This window comes from Schistocerca serialis, chromosome 3 (genome assembly GCF_023864345.2).
Source record: "Schistocerca serialis cubense isolate TAMUIC-IGC-003099 chromosome 3, iqSchSeri2.2, whole genome shotgun sequence".
NCBI lineage: Eukaryota > Metazoa > Arthropoda > Insecta > Orthoptera > Acrididae > Schistocerca > Schistocerca serialis.
Window position 1 is genome coordinate 528082487 of NC_064640.1, and position 24669 is coordinate 528107155.

The following is a 24669-nucleotide window of genomic DNA, read 5'->3' on the forward strand; positions in this document are numbered from 1 at the left end:
AGCAACATAGAGTAACTACATATCAAAATGAGATACAGCATAGGTCAGTCTTAATATTTACTGGACATGGTCTACAGTAAACTCTGCAATGATTTGCAGAGGAAACAGGCTCGTAAATAGTGAGGCACAATGGATGTTGCAAAACTGGCAACTTACAGATACTCAAAGATTCTTGATATTTTAATGAAAATTAATAATAAAAATTATAATAATTAAAAATATTTACAATGTTTTTACTTTTTTGAGAGATACTTAGGAATATCAGAAGTAAATCTGCTGTCTAATTTACTGTTTCTATAACACATTTGATTGCAAGAAATATTTATTGGTTTTTTTTTTAAGAGAAAAACAAAAAAAGTGAAACAGGTGTTAGGTGGGTAATAATTGCATCATCAAGACTAGCAACAACATCGACGTTATTTTGATGAAACTACAAACGACAATACTCCATAAAGCAGAAAATGCAGTAAAGAGGAAGGGAAAAGGGGAGATAGGTAAGAACTTAAAATCCAAGAGTAATGTCTCAATATTCTTAGAGAAAGTTAAATTAGTAAATGATTAAATGTTTGCTATTTCCTTTCTTCCAAATTTTCATTAACATAAATTCACTGATCTATTTTCCTAGTAAATTACACCTCAAATTTTCTTGCACAAAAAACTGACTTTGAGAATTTATAGATTATGAGAGATTTTTGGGCAACAAATGAACCAAATTAGCATACAACAATGATTATATCTAGAATTTTTTCTAATTTTTGAGTGTCCTTACATACCTGATGAGTGGCAGCAGTGGAATATAACTTGTTATGCTTAGAGCAAACATTGAATGTAGAAGTAACTGGATATTTAAGCCTTAATTTTTATCTGAATGCACAAAACATAAATATTAGAAAAGACAGTGATAAGGCCTCAATAAGGAAATGTTCACTTTACTGAGAGGTCAAAAATAATCAAGATCAAACAGTCCCATGCTTCAGATAATTTAACAAACAGGAATCATAATGACAATGCTGCCAGTCAATCTATTGCACTCTTTCATTACTGAAAATGATTTACAAATTGAATTATAAGTATTTTCTCTTGCATTCAATGTTTTTTTAACTTATATTCTTAACAATGTTACTAACAGTTGGTTCTGTCAATTTAATTTCAATTAAAGTCCTTGAGCAATGCTTTGCCATTGCATTTTTAATAATTACCTTTGGGAGGGCTGTTTCATTACACTTTTGTTAAACAATGTGATAAGAAGTTTAGAAGAAATGAAATGTTGCCAGAAAAAACTTCCTTTAACTTAGCCATCATGAAATCATAGGATGATAATCCCTTTTTTGACAAACCATGACGTTACATAACAGAAGGATGACTTTGTAAATTACCTATTCATAAGACATTTCACAGGCATTGTATCTATTAGAAAAACCAGAGATTCCCACAGTGAAGACTGGTGTAAGCCACTCAGAAGCCACCATTTACATTGCATAAGCTTATTTTAGATGATCCTCTCAAACTTGCACATATAGACAAAATCTGAATGAACTTATAATACCAACAACTTGACACACCTAGAAAATATCCATAGTTATGAGTTACAACATGCTACATAAATATAACATTTATCACAATATTGTTAGAACAGTTAATGGGGAGGGGGGTGGGGGGCAGAGGTGGTCACATAGCCCACCTGTTTGACAATTAGCTAAAGCCTGATACAGTGGGCAGCATGGATGATTAAAGTGTGTATATGTAAACAGTATGCTTCTAGAAGAATAAGAACAAATAAAAACACAATTTTTCCTTGTGTAAAATCTTATGAGTCACTAAATTTTGAATTCCTTCTTCTAAGTATTTGAAAGAAAAGTTTAAAAATTTCTCAAAACCTTTTTCCTCATCCATTTGAAAAGGAAGGGCTGACATTTATGCTAGGGAAGGCATTGGACTTAGGCAGTCCATGCAGCTGTGGTAGTCACACAGCTAAGGTCCCAGCTGATGCACAAATTTTAATTTATTGCTTCAGCTCCTATGTTTAGCAAAGATAAAGTTGAGACTCTTATGTCTCCAGGAAAGTGTAATTCCCTTAGATATATAAGAAAGATCAGTATGTTCAGCACACATTCATTCCACATACAGAAAGAAAAACTGAGCACATAGTTGGAATATGTATCAAAGGAGAGTGAAACAATTCCAGCAATAACAGGAAGAATAACAACATACTATCAGGAAAAGAAGTAGACCCATAGACTACAATGATTGTCATATCCAAACACTTAGTTGTTAATTTTTTTCCCTTATGCCTGCCATTTAATCTTCCCTTACTGCAAACAATTCAAATCACACTGTGAATATTTCATACACAAAAATGGACAAAAAATTATACATGTATGAAGGGGCTACATATGGCCTTACTAGGACTCTGAACATAACACATTATGCTTCTATTAAGCCTAGTGGTGACTATAAAGCATCGCTAAAAAATTCAATGGAAAAGAGAAAACTTTAAAAACCAAGACATGATCAATGTTAGAAATTAGAACTTCCAACAATCAGCATGACTCAGCAAAAATTTGGGTTAATCAAGCCAATCTCTTTCTGATCAAGTGTTGTGTAGGAATGATTCAGAAGTTGAAATGCATGAGCAACAAAAGGCTTATTCAAAAATGGCAAGATGGTGATGCATTATTATTTATCTAGATGAAGTTATTGAGAATACTTAGCTGAATCAAAAAGACGTAGAATGGTATTTATGTTTTAGCACTTGGACAATATTATATTACACATGCAGTCTATCATCACATAATTTCATTGCACTTACCAAACATTACAGTAAACGATATGAAGAACAGAAACAATGACAAAATGTAAGAGTCAGTTGGTAATACTGTTGTATACTGACAACATCATGAAAAAAGACAATGGCATTAAGGAACACAAGATGTATACAATTCTAGATTGTCAAGGAATATAGTATAAGAGATTCAGATAAGGTTAAACAGATAACCAACGTTGAAAGCTGCAAGCATTCAATCATCGGAAGAAAATGGCACTAACCAACAAGTTCTTGATATAAAGCACAGAGGAAGACTCTGTAAGACCAAAAAGACATATTAAAATTGAACACAAAAATGCAGAAAACAGAATGAAATAGAGCAGGAGCAGAATAAAAATATAACACTGGATGGCGCAGGTGTCTGAAATTCAGATAAATACAGATCTAACAATGATAAGAAAATAGTTTTTATAGTTTTAGTAGTTTCCACAAACACACTATTTCTTGCATATCATGTGGTCTTCTTATTTCTGTTATGAATGATCACACTGCTAGAGAAAATTAAAATATGCATTTAAAAATGATAGATAATAAACACTATGAAACATAAAATAACCACAAAATTTTCTCCAGCAACTGATTAAAGTATTTATAAAAAGTATACAGCAATAGAACCCAAAAGTACTAACATATTTTAGCATGAAAATAAATCAAGAGAATTTTAAACTGACACATGCAAAAATTAAAAATCTCACAGATATAGCTTGGAATGATTCCCTAAAGTCACAAAAAGTATTTAGTTTAGTAGCAGCTTTTCATATGATTAAAAATACCTTTTTCTGTAAATACTGATAATTACACACAGTCATAATTTAAAAAGAAACAAAATATCATCACACTAAAACTGACTATACAGAAAATACTGAATGTCAGGAACACTGTGTAGCTACAACATAATGACTTTAAAGACGTAAATACACAACCCACAAGTAACACATAACATGTATCAGCAAAATTGAATATAATTTTCTCTCTAAGTATTATGGCAGCACTTGGTAAGTGGATAACATCTGATTTTTCAAGCCCTGTCTTGACAAGACTGAGCATAATGTTCGACAAACAGTTATGAAATCATCACAGTTAAAATAAGCATTCTATGGAATAAAATTTTTTCCTTAGGTCAACTGAATGACTTCAACAGCTACTATATGTTTGCTACAGAACATGATAACAAATTGACAAAATCAGATTAAAAATACTTATAAGATTCACACTGATTGATCAACATAAAATTTATATTTAAAGATTCATGTAATACTATATAATATATTAATTCTTTCTTATAAAATAATATTTGAATACAACCCATTTTTGACACCAAAATTCTTTGGTTTCTATGTGGTTGAAATACTTTGGAGATTTTATAAAACAAAGAAAAAACATAAATGTAAGATATGAGTAGTTACACACTACTCAGCTGTCTCTACGAATCAACATAATTTAACAACGTATCATTAGTAGCCATATCAAGACATACTTTCTTATATCTACTTTTTGGTTCATGCTTTCTTGTGATGCAATGAAGAAATGTCTTCATCCACTTCTTGTCTGCCACACAGGTCTAAAAAAAAAAAAAAAATCCTACATGGATTAAATATGTTGCACCTCAAAACAAATTCTAAATAATTAATACTCTTTACTTCACTATGAATGCTTCTACAGTAGCAACTACAATAAAATGTTATAAATGTGTTTTACAGGAACTGCTACCTGTCACAGATTCTTCATTAACTTACATTATTTTAGTATTGTGGCATGTTTGCTGTCAAATTTTATTCTATGTGCTTGCAATAGCACTCTAAATGAGCTTCATTTTTCATAATGCAATATACATGGAAACACCATGAGAAATGTATGACTGAACCTACATGCAGATACTAGCCAAGCCTGCAGGTTGCACTGTAGTATCTGACCATGAATGTCACCTGTGCAATGTCCTCAATTCAACTGCAAGTGTCAGTCATGGTCAGAACAGTATTCTTTGTAGTTTTGAGTGCATTATGTCACCGTTAAGTGAATTTGAGCTAGGGAAAATTGTTGGTGCTCATATGGTGGGTGCTTCCGTAACCAAGGTAGCTGAAGTGTTTTGTATTTCAAGAGACACCATATCAAAGATTTATACCGCATACAGGGTTGGGTTGTGTTGGGGGAGGAGACCAAACTGCGAGGTCATCGGTCTCATCGGATTAGGGAAGGAAGTCGACCATGCCCTTTTCAAAGGAACCATCCCGGCATTTGCCTGAAGAGATTTAGGGAAAACACGGAAAACCTAAATCAGGATGGCCGGAAGCGGGATTGAACCGTCGTCCGCATACAGGGAAACTGGAAAATCATCATCCACTAAGTCACAATGCAGATGGAAGTGTGAGTTGGGTGATCGTGATGACAGATAGTATTGAAGAGAATTGTGATGAGAATTGTGATGAAAACTGTGAAGACAACAGCTGCAAAAGTCACTACAGAACTGAATGTTGTACTCACGAACCTCATCAGCACCAAAACAATACAAAAGGAACACTGTAAGCAGGGAATTGCAGGGTGAGCTGTAATTCCAAAATCACTTATCAGGTATCAAATGCTTGTAACAGGAAAATGTGGTGCATTAGGTGATGAAAACTCAACTATTGCAAGTATAAGTTGGTACGAGTGGGCTTATAGTAAGCTGAATGCCCCAGAGAGCCATCATTCTTTCATTTTACTAAGCCAAGAAGGGAAGTCAGACAACCATCTTTCTCTATTTACATAATGAACTGAACATTTTTATAAAGGAGTTGATATGATGTAAAAACTCCATTAATTTATCTTCTCCTTGTGGCCACACTATGATACTTTCATCCACACATGCTGACTCCAGCGCTCCTTCTTCAAAGTGCTCCATAGACAGAAGAATGAGGGCCCTCTGGAGAGTTCACTTTATTGCAAGCCCAATCATACGGACTTTAATTTGAAAATTCACCCACTGGAAATTATGAGTGTGCTTAAAACACTGGCACACACAACTTACACAGCCTTGGATCTGGATAGTTTGCTTGAAGAGCTTGCCCATCCAAAGACAATGGATATTCTAGCCACTAGATTTACAAGGCACTGTCACTTAAGGGCAAAAACTAGGAACTGGATAAAGAGAATAGCACACCAGTAAAATCCCCAGCTTTACTTCCATTCGCTGGCAATATTTCACTCAAGATAGTCAGAATCCTCCAGGAAATTTCAGGTTAAAGTGGTTTTCCACCCACACTCTAACATTTCAGACCTTCAGGGATCAGTGAAGTATGATTTGTTATTGCAGCAGGCCAGAATCCACAAAAATCTTGCCAATGTGGTATGGCTTACACAGTCAGTCATGCACCACATGGAAGAGTACTGTACTGAACATCAGTGCTGTACTTGTCTTATGGAACCAATGCTATTGCTGAACACTGTTTCTCCATTCAGACAATCAATGCAGTATGATAAAACAATCATTTTCACCACAGCTACATCATATTGGGACTCCATTATTTTAAAAAATCCATGGGAATATGCATGGTATAAAATCTGATTAAATTTGATATTGGCTACCAGTTGGATAATGCATGGGCCCCCTTTCATTTACACAATTTTCTACAGATGAAGAAGGTAGAGTATGCCAATGGCCATGAGGAGTGACAACCCTGAGGACAGCTGAGTTCCACAATTCCATCACTGAGGGTTCTGCCCACAGGTTAGTGTGGTCAGTCTACCACCATTATCTTAATGCATGCATGCAATTGACACAGCGAGCCAATAAATTTCAGGTTGAGGGAAGTCTTCTTCAGTCCTTGATGCTCTACTGATGGTCACTATAATGTGATCAATTGAAATATCACATTATCAGCAGCGAGACCAAAGGTGTTTTTTTATCAAACTACTTCCATTATTAATGTGTTATGCATGTCAGATCTTTTTATTGCATAAATACAAATTACTGTTTCCACTGATTTCTGTGTAAAAGGAGAATAGTAGATGGGACAAAAAAAAATCACCCACACAATTCTGAAGACTGCAAGAGCTGACAAGTGTAAGAATTATCGCATCATCGCCTTAACAGCTCATGAATCCAAGTTTTTGATGAGAATAAGATACACAAGACTGGAAAAGAAAAGTGCGCATTTGTCAGATGGCGATTAGTTTGGCTCTAGGAAAGGTAAAAGCACCAGAGGTGTAATTCTAATGTTGTTGTTGATAATGTAAACAAGACTACAGAAAAACCAAGATACGTTCATAAAATCTGTTGACCTGGAAAGAGTTCAACAACGTCAAATAGTGCAAAATTCTGAGGAAAATAGGGGTATGCTAAAGGGAAAGACGGTGATATACAGGTTGTACAAGAACCAAGAGGGAATAATATGAGTGGATGACCATAAACGAAACGCACAGATTAAAAATTGTGTAAAACAGGGATGTAGTCTGTTCAATCTGTACATCGAAGAAGTGATGACAGAAATAAAAGAAAGGTTAAAGAGTGGACATAAAATTCAAGGTGAAAGGATATCAATGATAAGATTCGCTGATGAGATTGCTATTCTCAGTGAAAGTGAAGAAGAATTAAATGATCTGCTGAATGGAATGGACAGTCTAATGAGTACAACTACAGACGGAGAGTAAATCGAAGAAAGACGAAAGTAATGATAAGTAGCAGAAATGAGAACAGCAAGAAACTTATCAAGATTGATGGTCACAAAGTAGATTAAGTTAAGGAATTATGCTACCTAGGCAGTAAAATGATGAAAGACAGACAGAGCAAGGAGGACATCAAAAGCAGACTAGCACTGGCAAAAAGGACATTTGTGGCCAAGAGAAGTCTACTAGTATCAAACATAGGCCTTAATTTGAAGAAGAAATTTCTTGAGAATACATGTTTGGAGCATAGCATTATATGGTAGTGAAACGTGTACTGTGGAAAAACCAGAACAGATGAGAATCTAATCATTTGAGAAGTGGTGCTACAAATGAACATTGAAAATTAGGTGGACTGATAAGGTAAGGAATGAGGATGTTCTGCGTAGAATTGGAGAGGAAAGAAATGTATGGAAAACACTCATAAGAAGAAGAGACAGGATGATAGGACATCCATTGTACTACAGGGAGCTGTAGAGGGTAAAAACTGTAGCGGAAGACAGAGATTGGAATACATCCCGCAAATAATTGAGGATGACTCAAAGGAAGAGCGGGGGGAGGGGGGGGGGTGAGAGAGAGAGAGAGAGAGAGAGAGAGAGAGAGAGAGAGAGAGAGAGAGAGAGAGAGAGAGAGGGGGGGGGGGATGATATTTGTGAGGAATACCACTATTTCCATATTTTACTGTACTCTTTTCCCAGAATAGATAAAAATAAGGGGTGCTTATCTAATGATTATGGAAAAATTTAGTTAATTTACTTTGCTCTACTGCTATTTTTGTGCCTCAATGTATGTAATAATATAATTGTAAATACTAATACGTATCAGTTGATAGCCATTTATGAACCTGTCCCACATATCAAAACAGTGTATTAGAAAACTACTAAAATGATACAAATTTTTGTTTTCCTTATCACAGCATTTAATACTGCGAGACTGAGCAAGACATATTTCTCTGTTAAGTACAACTGTTCAGCCACTATATAGGACACCTTCAAATCTTTCCCTCTCATTTATTTTGTACTTAAAATATGAATGCATTCACCATTACTTCACACAAAATTACTCTATTCACCGTTCAGTTATGCCTTTTTACTAAACAGCTTCTATAGCAAAAAAACAAAATACATCCATACAAAATACAAATTAAATGATGTAAAAGTTTCTTACCTCCACAAGGAATGCTAAGATCATGTGAACTGCAGAAAATCCCAGTAGATATAATCTATACATCTGCTGACCTTCAACATCTGAAAGTGATTCCACTTCAAAAAACTCTGCCACTGGTTTTAAGGGATACACTAACAACCATGTAGTAAAACTGCCAAGTGTTATGAGTAATGTTGTTAACAGACCTAAACGAGAACAGTAAGTGATAATTCTTTTCAGGAAAACAAATATCAAAATTATAAATGGTATATAGTTATCTGTAACACAAATATGAAACTCTAACATAGATAAAATAGTCCTATATAGCCATTCAAAGAGAAAATAAATCTTGCACAAGAGCAGCCCAATAAGAGAGAGTAATTTATAGGGAGAACTGTTACAAGATACAACTCAACTGTGATAAATGTTATATTTTAAAGAGATGCCCATTCTCATTCTATTTAATAATTCAAAATTTCATGATATGTACAAATGATGATCTGCATATTACAGAGATGATAAATTTTTAACATTTTAATATGACACACACGTCATCTGATACAGATGGGCACAGTATACACCACGGCTCATAAGCTGTATGCCTGAATACTGGTCTGACAAGTAAATACATTTGAAGTGCAGCTTATGCTGTATAACAAGATGTTCATTATCAAATGTAATAAATAGATGTGTCTAGCATGACGTTTGTATTACCCACACTTTGGTTGGTCATCTACACGGGACTGTATTAAGTAAGAATGGTTAGGAGGCTGAAAATAGCAAATAAGCTGTGTGTGGCTAACTAACTGTGTTATAGAGATGCTCAACAAATTCTAATGAAGGACCCTAAAACAAAGGAACACCATGGCACATGAAAGACTACTTTTACTAAGCAAGATGGTGCAATGCTCAAGACAGAAGACTTACATTAAGGAGGAGTGTGGTTTCAATGCCTGCCTAATTTTCTAGATTACATTCTCTTTATGGTTTCTTCAACAATCAATTTCTTCCTGAGGTAGAGATTTCTTCCCTCATTCTTGTCAAACTGGGCTACTGATTCATTTCTAATGACTATGTTATTGACAATATCCAAAAGTTAAGCTTAAGCATGGAAGGAGGAAAATGGAAAGAGAAACATAAGTAAATCAGTGTCAATGATCCAGATTCGCTCACAAAATGGGCATGTGTCTATTTGTATTAAAGCAGAGTACTCCAAACATGAAATATGCATGACTCAGAGAAAATTAAAGCAGTACATGGTGCCTCAGTTGTGTTTATACTTTCGTTGTAAGTGAAGTGTAGCCATTTAGTATCACTGGCTGTATAATGCCACAAACAATGTCTTTTAAACTCTTTTATTCAGGGCGGAATTCTCAGGTGCCTTGATGCTGGTCCAACAGACACCATAATCTCCGAGTATTGAATGTGCTGAGGAGTGTAATTTGAAGAAAGTGTTTATTATAGGCAGTACAAAGTTGACTAAGAGTAATCACTCCAAAAACTGGACAGATGTCTAGCCTTACCTGTGTGGAAAAGTAGAGGGATGTTTGGAAAACAATTTTTCATTGACCTCCAAGCATCTAAAGGTGTATTTCTGACAAATTATGTATCCAAGGCTCTTAGAAACTGGCTAGAATGCCTAAAATACAGTTCATGGCAGGACAGAAGTAGACTTCTTTACTGTGAACTTTTAAGAACTGAGATAGAACTATGACAATAGAGGTATGTTCTTTTTATAAATGAATCCAACTGCAACTGGAAGAATGATGCTCGTCAAGCATCTCCCTAGGAGGGAAAATGACACCCAGTAAAATCACAATAATATCAAGCAAAGATCAGTTTATTGGGGTAGGGATGGTGGTGTCTTGGTGTCAAGAGACTTCACAGTGAATGGATCTGCAGTGTGTCACATCTCTGTTTGCGGTTGACAAATACTATCCATCCACACTGAGCTGCTGAAGTGGATGAATTTCTCAGGGTGAAGTTATCCTCATGTAGACTGGCTGACAAGGAATCTGAATCTTGTCTGGAGTGCTCTGGGATGGTGAAACAGCAGGCAGTCTCCTGTCATCAAGGGCTCTACCAGACATTCACAAGCTCCTGATCAGGAATGGGAGGGATTGCCAATACTCTTGAGCCACCTAGTAGAGAATTCATTCTAATTACCAAGGATGTGGGAAGGTAGGAATAAATATATCCTCTATTAATTGTTTTGTTTTCATGGCAAGGGCTTTCCAGTTTCCCCCTTGCACTAATTACAAATGTTGGACACTGCTGTATGCCAAACGCCATATCATTAAGCTTTATGTTTCTTTGTAACACACCTGACATCCTTTTCAGGAGACACAACTTCATTTCCTGGTTACACACCACTTCTGGTCACTAGTCTACGTACTGAATATTACGCACAATAAGAAAAATAATGAAATTCTCAAATACACCAATCTATATGCCACTAACATGTTCTTAGAGTGCCACAGAATAGTTTACACACCAAGTGTTCCAGATTCAAATTCAAGGAAGGATATATTTGTGAAGAAAATACTGTTGATGGATTGCACAGTTTATATAATCACAAAATGGGAACTCATATATTACTGATAATGGATAATGGTGATAAAAGTAATACAGGAGTTTAAAGGCAACCATTTCTACCATGCACTATTATAAATGTAATAGGAAGAGCAATAAATGCTACTGATATCAAGTATCCTCTATCAAGAGTGGTATGTTACATTCTGGTCTGTAAATGAAGTTGCAAAACATGAAATGTGGAGGCACTCTAATGAAGACTGCCAGATGACTTACGACAGCCTTCCAAGAGTTGTTTACACTACAGTTGAAAGTCATTATCATAACCCCATTCATGGGAGCATATGATTACATTTATGACAGCTTTATTTACAAGGTGAGTGTCCAAGACACTTTTTCTTGTTCAGGCAGATATTTACAACTATTTTAATGAAAATAAGATTATATTTATGTTTTAGGTAAATTTTGGAGCCCATTTACACTAAACAACAAATAATTTCAGTAACTCCCTTACAGAAGATCATCAACTGACAAATTTAAAAATTCTAACTGTGATTAACTAATTAAATAGTTTGTAAAGAGAGACTTTGTTGTCTGATCCACACACTATCACGGCTGTGAGAGTATATGGTATGTTTATGAATTTTTGTGAGGGAGTGCAAAATGAGGAAGAGGAGAGAGGCAGCTTCTCCACTTATAGTGAGGTCATTACAGATGGAGAACTAATTCATCCTGAAAAGAACAAGGGAAGGAAATGGCCATGGTATTGCCATCATCCAGCCATTTGCCAGCACTGATTTATGAACTTATCAGTCAGCACCTAAATGTTATAACTTTATACAAACTGAACTTCCACTGATCATCCTGCATTGTATCACTGTAAGATTTATATAGATTTGAGACAGAAATCAATTGTATATTTGAAATTAAGATAAGTCATTTCTCTATACCTAAATAAACAGTGCACTTAATAATGCTGCCTGAAGTAAATCAATCAACAGACCACATGTGACAAGTATAATTAACAGACAATCTCTCTCTCTCTCTCTCTCTCTCTCTCTCTCTCTCTCTCTCTCTCTCTCTCTCTCGACAACTATTTGGTAAGACATCTGTGAAACTAATTTCTTGTTCTGATATTTTTGCAATCCATTCATCAAAACAAGCATGTGAAAATCTCAAAAGAACGTAACAAAAGAAATAATAAGACAATGAACAAGGCAGTTTATGTAGCTTGCAATAACTTACAGATTGAGGTGCAAAAATAAAGTGCTGCATTTTTGGCATGCAAGTCACATGCATCAATGCAATGGCACATCTTTCAAAAATATATTTTGTTATTAGCACAGTGTGCCCTTAAATTGAGTGCTAGTTTCTGTACTTGCTCATTTGAATTGTCCATGGAGATTCTTTTGCACAAAGCACACAAAGCAGCAAGATTTTAAGACAGAATAAAGAGCTGCATTTGGCATAATTTTCTGTCACTTAACACCACTGAACACCAAAACAAATAACCAGAGAACACAAAGATAAAATTATACAATACTGGAAAGTTCTGTGTAGGGTGGTATCTACTCACTGTATTGTTGAGCTAATGACAGGCACATTGTCCTAACACTTACGGAGATTTGAATTTTGTTTATGTGCTTGTCAATCACTCAGTGCATCAACTGGTTACCTTCAGTCTTCCCATTATTTATATATACCATAATAAACATGTATTGAGCCTTTAAAACTTACAGTTTGTGTAAAATGGTGTACGATGTGGACGGCCTTTTGAAAATAATGCTGCAAGTACTAAATACTGAAAACAACTTGTACAAAATACTGTCGTATTTTCCCAAGACAAAATATGCTCCCCCGGTGTTGAAGGATCAATGGGCACAAACCTGTAGAAAAATAATGCAAATTAATTACAGGAAAAGCTATCTGTAGAAAACTTGTAGAAGATTACTTACATTTCAATTTGAAGACTAAGAATAAAAAACAACACATAAAAAATATGCACATTTAAAAGATGCAATGCAGACTGTGGTGTGTAGAACAAACATAGTTAAAAATAAGCCTTGTTTTCCAAGTTCTTTAGAACGGCAGATCCAGCCTCACAAATTCATTGATCTACAATCTTTGTTCAAGAAAGACTGTCATGAGGAAAAGAGGAAAAATCAGAATCCAAAACAGTAACATTTATGTTTTTATTGTGAAATATTAATATTGCGGATCTCATTCTGTTGTTCCAGATGTGATAACCCTGTTTGAACCATCTTGTATAGCTTAAAATGAAGAGCAGACTGCCTTGCATGACAAGGAGATCCAAACTGAATTCATGAGCTGTTTCAACAACAATTGATCTCTTACATCTACCACCGTGAGTGTGGTTTCTGGCAATTTTCCACACCAGTAAAGTAAAATGTTACTTTTTTCCCACTTCAAACTCAAAAGCAGAATATTAACAACACAAATATACACAGCACAATGTTTATCTAAATCAGTAACTAGAGTTTGTGGTCACAGGAAGGGCATCAGGCTCCAGATATAAATTTTTGTATGGGGAGGTCCAGATCAAGATCATCTCTTTGCCTTGTAAGTTAGTGCACTGTATATTAAGCTGTACAAGCAGGTAATCTTTAGTGACACATATTTAAAATTGCAATTGATCTACAAGAGTGTCCTGCAATATCATCCCACCTTACAGCAGCGCAGCCTGACTCTATTCATGGAAATTAATTTTAAAAAGGTTTTAGATTTTAAATTTTTCTAAGAGTCTCTCTCTATTATTTGACTAATCATTACATATAACAAGTAAAAAACGTGACTACTTGTAATATACAATGGTGAATGATAACCTCACATGCCTACCCTATCATACTAACCCCATCTGACTTTCACATACAGCTTAATGTCATGCCTAAATATGTAGGCTCCATCTGCCAGACTTGTGTGGGTGTTTTTTTTTTTTGTGGTTTTAGGGTGCAAAACTGCTATGGTCATTAGCTCCTGATCTGTGACTTAGGAAAAGGTAAAAAACCAAACTGGAAACCAGCAGAAATGGGAGCGAAACTCAAAAAAGGTGGGGAAACTAAAAACAGAAGAAAAGCTTAAAAAACCACTATAGAATGGAGTTGTTTGTCCCCAAAAAGAGCTTCAAATGACTGACATCAACTCACTGACACTAATAAACTCGAGAACGCGATCGGCTGAGCGCGTGTCATCTGCTAAAATGGAAGATATATCAGGCGACAGCTGTAGACGGGAGCGTAACGGAGTAAAATAGGGGCACTCAAGTAAAACATGTCTCACCATCCACAGTTGAGAGCAGTGGGGACAAAGCGGGGGAGGATCGCCACTTAAAAGATGTCGATGGCTAAAAAGACATTGCCCTATTCGGAGTCTAATTAAAATTACCTCCTCCAGACGACGAGTTTGGGAGGAGGAGGTCCAAGCACAGGAAAGAGCTTTCACTTCCCACAATTTATTATTACGAAGTGTCGACCAATGTGTGTGCCATAGAAGAGCAACACAACGACATAAAACACTCTGTAGATCAGGGAAGGGAACCATGCAAACAGCAGGCTGAGGAAGAGAGACTGCAACCTTGGCTGCTATATCAGTCGCCTCATTTCCACAGATACCAACATGTCCTGGGATCCAGAGGAACGCCACAGAGATTCCCCCCAAGTGGAGGCAGTCCTGAATCCGGTGGACCAGAGGGTGGACAGGTAGAGAGCTTGGAGACTGAGGAGAGAGCTGAGCAAATCTGAGCATATAATATACTGTAGCCACTGATGGTGACGGGATGCATTGGACAGCCTGGAGAACAGCATAAAGCTCTGCAGTAAAATTGGAACACTGGTCGGGAAGCCGAAATCAATGAGGGGTGTCGCCAACAACATACGCACTCCCAACACCAAATGATGTTTTTGAGCCATCAGTGTAGATAAATGTGGTATCCCTCATTTGTGCACACAGTGCAGCAAATGCCCGACGATAAACAAGATAAGGGGTACCATCCTTGGGAAACTGACAAAGGTCACAGAGCAGGCAGGTCTGGGGCTGGAGCCAAGGTGCTGCTGTACCTCAAGTTGTCAAGAAAGTTTTAGGAAAGTGGAAGGAAAGAGAACATAGCAGTTGACGGAAGCGGACTCCCGGTGGTAGTAGAGGGGAAGGGCAGCCTGCATACCCTAAATCGAAGGAGGCGTCAAAAAAAATGTCATGGGCTGGATTAGCAGGCATGGAAGACAGATGGCTACTATAAAGACTCAGAAGGACTGCTCGCCGATTGGGCAGTGGAGGTTCAGCAGTCTCAGCATTAAGGCTTTCCACAGGGCTGGTGTAAAAAGCTCCAGACGCTAAACGTAACCCACAGTGGAGGACAGAGTCGAGACGCCAAAGAATAGACGGCCGAGCAGAGGAGTAAACTGTGCTTCCATAGTCCAATTTCGAGCACACTAAGGCACGATAGAGGCGCAGAAGGACCACTCGGTCTACTTCCCAGGAGGTACCATTCAGAACATGGAGGGTGTTAAGGGATCGCAGACAGCGAGCCGAAAGATAGGAAACATGGGGGGGAACAGCACAGTTTGCTGTCAAACATAAGACCCAAGAATTTAGCGATGTCCGCGAATGGAAGGTTGACAGGGCCTAGATGTAAGGAAGGCAGAAGAAAATCTGTACAACGCAAAAAATTGACACAAACAGTCTTACTGGGAGACAAGCAGAAGCCAGTTTCGATGCTCCAAGAGTGGAGGCGATCGAGACATCCTTGAAGACGTCGTTCAAGAAGGCTGGTCCGTTGAAAGCTGTATGAAATCGCAAAATCGTCCACAAAAAGGGAGCCCGAGACATCGGGAAGGAGACACTCCATAACTGGATCTATGGCAATGGAAAACAGTACAACACTTAGCACGGAGCCCTGGGGTACCCTGTTTTCTTGGGAGAAAGTACCGGAGAGAGTAGTGTTCACTCTCACTTTAAATGTGCGCTCTGTCATAAATTCATGGATAAAAAGGGGCAGCCGACCTGGAAAGCCCCAAGAGAACAGTGTGCGCAGAATGCCTGTCCTCCAACAGGTATCGTATGCTCTCTCCAGGTCAAAAAATATTGCTACTGTTTGGTGTTTCCTGAGAAAATTGTTCATAATATACGTGGAGAGAGCAACAAGATGGTCAACTGCAGAACGTTGCTTTCGGAAAGCGCATTGGGCAGGTGTTAAGAGACTTCGAGACTCCAGCCACCATACGCTCCAAAACCTTACATACACTACTCGTGAGAGAAATGGGGCGATAGCTAGAGGGGAGATGTTTGTCCTTTCCAGGTTTCGGAACAGGAACGACAATAGCTTCCCGCCATCTTCTGGGAAAAGTACTGTCAGTCCAAATTTCGATTATAAAGGCAAAGGAGGTAGCACAGACTATGGTACGATAAATGCAGCAACATTTGGATGTGGATACCATCCGGTCTTGGGGGGGAAGAGCGAGAAGAGAGTGCATGTTGGAGTTCCCGCATGGAGAAAGCCGTATTATAGCTTTTCGATTTTGAGAGGAGAAAGCAAGAGATCGCACTTCCGCTGCACGTTTCTTTGGGAGAAAAGCTGTTGGGTAGTTTGAAGAGCTCGAAATCTCAGCAAAGTGTTGACCCAATGAGTCAGAAATTGCGACAGGGTCTACTAAGGTATTATGTGCGACAGTGAGCCCAGAGACCAGGGAGAAAATAGGCGCGCCAAATAATCGTCGAATCCGACTTCAAACTTTCGAGGAGGGAGTGAAGGTGTTAAATGAGCTAGTAAAGAAGTCCCACCTACACTTCTTGCTACCGCAGATGACGCGACAGCATCGCGCACGGAACTGCTTATAGCGGTTACAGTTGGCCAAAGTAGGATGGTTGCGGAAAACGCGAAGAGCACGTCGCCGCTCACGTATTGCATCACAGCAAGCCTTGTTCCACCAAGGAACTGGGGGTCGCCGGGGCAAATCGGAGGTGCGAGGTATTGAACGTTCCGCGGCTGTAAGAATAACTTCTGAAATATGAATGACCTCATCGTCGACGCTAGGAAAGTGACTGTCATCGAATGTCACTAGAGACGAAAAAAGTGTCCAATCGGCTTGGGCAAACTTCCAGCATTTCGGGTGCATATATGGCAGTTGTGGCTGCAATCTAAGGATACATGGAAAGTGGTCACTCAAGTGTGTATCAGCAAGAGCGAACCATTCAAAGTGCCAAGCTAGCGGAACAGTACTGACCGAAAGGTCCATATGATAGAAATTTGTCATGGAGGCAGAAAAAAATGTAGGGTCCCCAGTGTTGAGGCAAACAAGATCCGCTTGGTGGAAGACGTGTATCAATAGTGAGCCACGCGGACAAGGACGCGGAGATCCCCAAAGCGGGTGGTGGGCATTGAAGTCCCCAATCAGCAAATAGGGGGGCAGAAGGTGACCAAGAAGATGAAGGAGATCAGCTCTTGCCATTGGTGTGGACAATGGAACGTATACAGTACAAAGAGTGAAGGTGTATCCAGAATGGGAAAGACGGACAGTGACAGCTTGGAAGGAAGTGTTTAAGGGGATTGGGTGATAATAGAAAGTATCATGGAGAAGAATCATGAGTCCTCCATGTGCTGGAGTGCCTTCAACAGAGGGGAGATCAAATCAGACTGACTGAAAATGAGGGAAAACAAAGCGATGGTGGGTACGCAGCTTTGTTTCCTTAAGACAGAAGATGAGCAGCAAGTAGGATCGTAAGAGGATCGACAGTTCATCCCAATTGGTTCAAATGCCACGGATATTTCAATGGATAATGGACAAAGGGTGGACAGAAAAGGGAAGAACGTGGCCAAGGTTGCCCTCAACTCAACGACTGCTAGAGCCTACGGCCGACAGCGTGGAACAGCATTCAGCCGAAGGCAGAACATCCTGATCCATAGGTTGTTTGGGAGCAGCTCCTGCCACCAGCGAGCGGCCGGTTGATCGGCTGCCAGCTGCATGCCTTGGCGACACAGATGATGGCCGGGAGCAGTTACCGCCAGGTGGTGCTGTAGATGAGACATGCCGTGGCAGAGAAGGAGAGGAACTGGGTTTCTTGTTAGCCTTCTTGGAGACAGGACGTTGAGATGAGGGAGGAATCGATGGTTGTGAAGTCGGGGTATGTAAAAAAATCTTCACGAGTAGGTTCTTTTTTGGAAGTCCGGGTGTCTGATTTTGGGGCTCGTGATTTAGCAGAACCCAGTGAAGGGTGAGCGATAGAAGGAGTAGGTGATAGTGGGGAGGTTGAATGGACGATCTTTGCACTGGCTGATCTCATGAGCGTGGAACTAAAGGTGAGATAAACAAGTCTGCGTGGCTGCCTCCTTTGTAGGCCGAGGAGAGGCAAGGACAGTGCTGTAGTGACCTGTGTGTGGCACAGTGGCCTTTCGACTGGCGAATAACTTTCGAGCAGCAAAGGTCAACATCTTTTCCTTCACTCTGATTTCCTGAATGAGCCTTTCGTCTTTGAAAATGGGGCAATCTCTAGAGGAAGCAACGTGATCACCCATACAGTTGATACAACGAGGGAATGGAGGTGGACAAGCACCGTCATGGGCATCCTTGCCACACGTAACGCATTTGGCCGGAATAGAACATGACTGGCTGGTGCGATTGAACCGCTGACACCGATAGCAACGTGTAGGGTTTGGGATGTAAGGGCGAATGGAAATTATCTCATAGCCCGCTTTTATGTTCGATGGAAGTTGAACTCTGTTAAATGCCAAGAAGACAGTACGGGTTGGAACCAAGTCCTTGTCAACCCTTTTCATGACTCGATGAACAGCCGTTATGCCCTGGTCAGACAGGTAGTTTTGAATTTCCTCGTCGGACAATCTGTCAAGGTAGCATGTATAAACCACCGCACATGATGAATTTAAAGTGTGGTCGCTTCCACCCGGACAGGGAAGGTGTGTGGCAATGAAGTACGCAGGAATTTTTGTGCCTGGAGGGCACTGACAGTTTGTAACAACAAGGTGCCATTTTGTAATTGGAAACAAGACTTTACAGGACCTGCAATTGCGTTGACACCTTTCTGAGTAATGAAAGGGTTGACTTTGGAGAAGTCTTGACCTTCGTCCAATGGAGAAACAACAAGGACCTGTGGTACTGATGGAAGAATTGTCCGTGGCTGAGACTCATTTAACTTTCGCTTGTGAGCAGACATAGTAGATGATGAGGAAACCATTGCGGAAGTATCCCCCATGATTACCAGCGTCTCCTTCCTTGTGGGCCCTCTCTGAGGGCACTCCCGCCTTAGGTGATAGTTCACAGCTCAGGTCACATCTCCCGAGAAATGGACGGAGGGACCAATCGGCACTTACTGAAGGTACCAGCTCGGGTTATCACCCCTCCCTGGGCCTGGCTGTTACCAGGGGGTACCTACGTGTCCCACCTGTCTACCCGGGGTGGGGAATTACGCGTTACCCCATCACCGGCTATGCGTGGGAAAGCGTGGGTTGGCCTTTAGACATGCACAGGGAGGAAAAAAGAGAAAGAGAGGAACAAAGAAAAGGAAAGGAAAGAAGAGAGGTCTCAAACGCCGCAGCTTTTCGAAGAGGGTAAAGGAAGGACAGAGACTTGCCAGCAGAGAAAGAGAAGAAGAGAGACTGTTTTACAGTTTCAAGCATCCGTCTCCGAATGTAGGCACTAAACATACTTCCAGAGGGGGAGAAAGGGAAGGGAAGAGGCGGAGGTGGGGAGGGGGGGGGGGGGAGATGGGGAATGGGGAAGGATGTGGTATAGGAAGGTATGCAGCCTGGAAAGGAATAAGAGGCACACTAGCTCGGGGTCCCGTGCTCGCTACACATGTATCCACAAAAGAGTTGTGGACCCCCTTGTGTGTGTGTGTGTGTGTGTGTGTGTGTGTGTGTGTGTGTGTTCTATTTTAACAAAGGCCTTGTTGGCCAAAAGCTAACTTTCCGACAGTCTTTTTGTTGCACCTTTCTGTGACTCAACATCTCCACTATATGGTGAGTAGCAACTATCCATTTCATAATATTGTTACGTTCCATTTTGGATTTTCCATGTTTGATTATGTACATTCCTTGATAGTCCTGCTGTAAAAGAGGGGAATACAGAATGTTCCAACAAATCTTTAATTGCTGTCATCATCTCACTGTGATATCTTATTTTATTATCGTATGATGAGTACCACAGTTGCACACATCAACACAAGCAGTATTTGTGGTCAAATATGAGTCAAGGTGTCTATTATTTATGGAACTTGCTAGTGAGCCTGTTGCATTTGAGTTTTTATTCCAAAATCCCTAGAAGCTTGAATCTTTTCTTGTTTATTGAAAAAGTCTTATCTTGATGGAATCTTCTGATTCTATAGTCAGTTGAAGTATAATCCAAACATTGCAATAAATAACACAGACAACAGGAAAACATATCATGCAGACTGGTCAGAGCTGTGCAAAAAGCATGCAGATCTCCATCAGTGGCATCACGTACATTCTCAGTAACACTGAGGTCAAGAGAGTGGCAACTATAAGGCCTCCTTGCAGTCTGTGTGAAGATTCCCCACACAAGCCTACTTCGCCCATCAACTTAATTGGCACTCATTTTGCAAGCACGTTGTTTTCAATGTACTCACACTTTGCCATAAGCACATACGCAAGTACAATGCACCTTCTCAGTCTGGATGACCTTATTCCAAGCTATCAAATCCAGTGATTGTGTTCCTGGATCATTCTAATCTCTACTCAGTAAAAGGAGAGTGACACATGGTTGGTTTGGTTTGTGGGGGTTAAAGGGACCAGACTGTGATGGTCATTGGTCCCTTTTTCCAAAAAACTAAAATCACCCACAGAGGAAAAAACGAACAACAGATAAAACGTCAGATGACACAGGACAAGAAAGACTCAGACAGAGATCAGACAAAACAAATTAAAATCACACAGAGTTTGACGGTGGTTCGCCGACCATAGAGAAAAAAAAAGGAAAAGCCAACCACCGAGAACACATTAAAAACTCAGTTTAAAATCGGAGGCCAAAAGCCAGAATCAACACTAAAAAACAGAAACACTCAGATTAAATGATAAAAACCCCCTGCCCGAATAAAACATAAAACTAAGTCCACCATGGCAGAGTCATCTATTAAAAGGGCAGGGAGTGTGTCAGGCAGCGCAAACATTTGCCTGAGCACAGCTAAAAGGCGACACTCCAACAAAATGTGGACCACAGACAAAACGGAGCTGCAGCGACATAGAGGTGGGTCCTCACAGTGCAATAAGTGGCCGTGGGTCATCCGTGTATGCCCAATGCGCAGTCGGCAGAGGACGACAGACTCCTTGCGAAAGACTCGCAAGGAGGAGTGCCCCACAGTCGTCGACTCCTTGACAGCACGGAGTTTGTTAGGGGTGGCCAGACCGCGACATTCAGCATCCCAAAGCGAGATAACTTTGTGGCGTAAGACTGCCCTCAAATCAGTCTCCGGGAGGCCAATGTCCAGAGATGGTGTACTGGTGGCCTCTTTCGCCAGGCAGTCAAGATTTTCATTGCCGGGTATCGCAACATGGCCTGGGGTCCAAACAAAGACCACTGAGCGGCCGCAACGGGTAAGAGTATGCAGGGACTCCTGGATAGCCATCACCAGACGAGAACGAGGGAAACACTGGTCGAGAGCTCATAAACCGCTCAGGGAATCACTATAGATCATGAAGGACTCACCTGAGCAGAGCGGATATACTCTAGGGTACGAAAGATGGCGACCAGCTCAGCAGTGTAAACGCTGCAGCCAGCCAGCAATGAACATTGTTCAGAATGGTCCCCTAGAGTGAGCGCATAAGAGACACGACCTGCAACCATCGAGCCGTCAGTGTAAACAATGCCAGAGCCCTGATACGTTGCGAGGATGGAAAGAAAGCGGCGGCGGAAGGCCTCCGGAGGGACTGAGTCCTTCGGGCCCTGTGCCAATTCCAGCTGAAGGCACGGGCGAGGCACACACCACGAGGGTGTAAGCAGAGGTGCCCGGAAAGGAGGCGGAAGATGTAAAGCCCCAAGCCCGGAGAGAAGCTCTCGGACGCGGACCGAGATCGTACATCCAGCCCTGGGCCAACATTCTGGAAGATGGACATGCGACTGTGGGAATAGTAGCCGATAGTTAGGATGCCCGGGCAAGCTGAAAACATGGGCAGCATAAGCGGCTAGAAAACGTTGGTGCTGTAACCGCAGTGGAAAGACAGCTGCCTCCACAAGTATGCTGTCCACAGGGCTGGTCCGGAAGGCACCAGTGGCAAGGCGTATCCAACTGTGGAGGATTGGATCCAGCACTCGCAATGCAGAAATAATCCAGACGGGACTGGATTAACGCCTGGTACAACCGTAACAGGGTAGATCGGTTGGCGCCCCAGCAGGTGTGGCTCAAGCATTGCAGAGCATTTAGATGCCGCCAACACATCTGTTTAATATGAGGCAGCCAAGTCAACCGAGCATCAAAGACCACCCCCAAAAACCTATGTGACTCCACCACTGCAAGGGGTTCGCCATCAAGATAAAGCCGTGGCTCCGGGTGGACAGTGTGTCGCCGGCACAAATGCATAACGCAGGTCTTGGCTGCCAAAAACTGAAACCCATGAGCTACAGCCCAAGACTGCGCCTTATGGATAGCGCCCTGTAGCTGACGTTCAGCAGCTGCAATGCCAATAGAGCTGTACTAAAGGCAGAAGCCGTCAGCATACAAGGACGCTGAGACAGACGTTCCCACCGCCGCAGCGAGCCCGTTAATGGCTATTAAAAACAGGCAGACACTTAAAACAGAACCCTGTGGCACACCGTTCTCCTGAACTCGGGAGGAACTATGGGAGGCCGCGACTTGCACGCGGAAGGTACGATACGACAGAAAATTTCGGATAAAGATCGGCAGAGGGCCCTGAAGACCCCATCCATGAAGCGTAGAAAGGATGTGATGACGCCATGTCGTATCGTACGCCTTCCGCATGTCGAAAAAGACAGCGACCAGGTGCTGACGGTGGGCAAAGGCAGTACGGATGGCCGACTCCAGGTTCACCAGATTGTTGGCGGCGGAGCGGCCTTTACGGAACCCACCCTGAGACAGAGCCAGAAGGCCCTGAGACTCCAGTACCCAGTTCAACCGCCGGCTCACCATCCGTTCAAGCAACTTGCAAAGAACGTTGGTGAGGCTAATGGGATGGTAGCCGTCCACCTCCAAAGGATTCTTGCCCGGTTTCAGAATGGGGATAACAATACTTTCCTGCCATTGCGACGGGAACTCACCCTCGACCCAAATACGGTTGTAAAGGTCGAGGAGCCATCGCTGGCAGTCCACTGAAAGGCGTTTCAGCATCTGACAGTGGATGCCATCTGGCCCAGGAGCGGTATCAGGGCAAACGGCTAGGGCATTGCGAAATTCCCACTCACTGAATGGAACATTGTACGATTCTGGATGGTGGGTGCAAAACGAAACGCTCCGACGTTCCATCCGCTCTTTAATGGAGCGGAAGGCCAGGGGGTAATTTGCAGAAGCGGAACTCATAGCAAAATGCTCTGCCAAGCGGTTTGCAATAACGTCGGAGTCTGTACAAACTGCTTCATTCAGTGAGAGCGCAGGGACGCTGACAGGGGTCCGATAGCCATAGATGCATCGAATCTTGGCCCAGACCTGAGATGGAGTGACATGGAGGCCAATGGTGGACACATACCGCTCCCAGCACACCTGCTTGCCTTGGCGGATAAGGAGGCGGGCTCACGCACGCAGCTGTTTGAAGGCGATAAGGTGGTCTATGGAGGGATGTCGCTTGTGATGCTTGAGCGCCCGCCGGCGATCTTTAATCGCTCGCCGAGGGGACCCAGAAGAACGGGGAATGGCAGATTCGGCGGCAGTAACGATGCCGGTGGTGACCGATTGAACCACCGCATCAATGTCATCATTAGAGAGAGGCTCAATAGCGGCAGTGGAGGAGAGCAAGTCCCAGTCAGCCTTATTCATAGCCCATCTGCTAGGGCGCCCAGAAGAGTGTCGCTGTGGCAGTGACAGAAAGATTGGAAAGTGGTCACTACCACACAGGTCGTCATGCACTTTCCATTGGACAGACGGTAAGAGGCTAGGGCTGCAGATCGAAAGGTCGATGGCGGAGTACATGCCATGCGCCAAGCTGAAGTGTGTGAGGGAATCATCATTTAAAAGTGAACAATCGAGCTGCGCCAAGAAATGCTCAATGGTGGCGCCTCGACCTGTCGCCACCGACCCACCCCACAGAGGGTTATGGGCGTTGAAGTCGCCCAGTAACAAGAAAGGTGGCGGCAATTGGGCTATCAGCACAGCCAGGACATGCTGCGCAACATCTCCATCCGGTGGAAGGTAAAGACTGCAGACGGTAACAGCCTGTGGTGTCCACACGTGAACAGTGACAGCCGCTAAATGTGGTTGTAGAGGGACAGACTTGCTGTGAAGAGAGTTAAGGACATATATGCAGACGCCACCAGACACCCTTTCATAAGCTGCCCGGTTCTTATAATAACCCCGATAGCCACGGAGGGCGGGGGTTCGCA

The 24669-nt window shown here is 41.4% G+C and overlaps 1 protein-coding gene across 1 annotated transcript in view; it reads right to left on the reverse strand.

Moving 5' to 3' along the window:
* Nucleotides 1-279: 279 nt before the first annotated feature.
* The window catches only part of LOC126470407 (polyamine-transporting ATPase 13A3-like), a 287566-nt gene continuing 263176 nt past the window's right edge, over nt 280-24669 (reverse strand). Inside the window, exons 19-21 of the mRNA XM_050098255.1 lie at nt 12878-13026; nt 8630-8814; nt 280-4385 (exon numbers count right to left, since the gene is read on the reverse strand). Coding sequence (XP_049954212.1) covers nt 4248-4385; nt 8630-8814; nt 12878-13026 — 472 coding nt within the window. The 3' untranslated portion in view covers nt 280-4247. The remainder of the gene's footprint in view (nt 4386-8629; nt 8815-12877; nt 13027-24669) is intronic.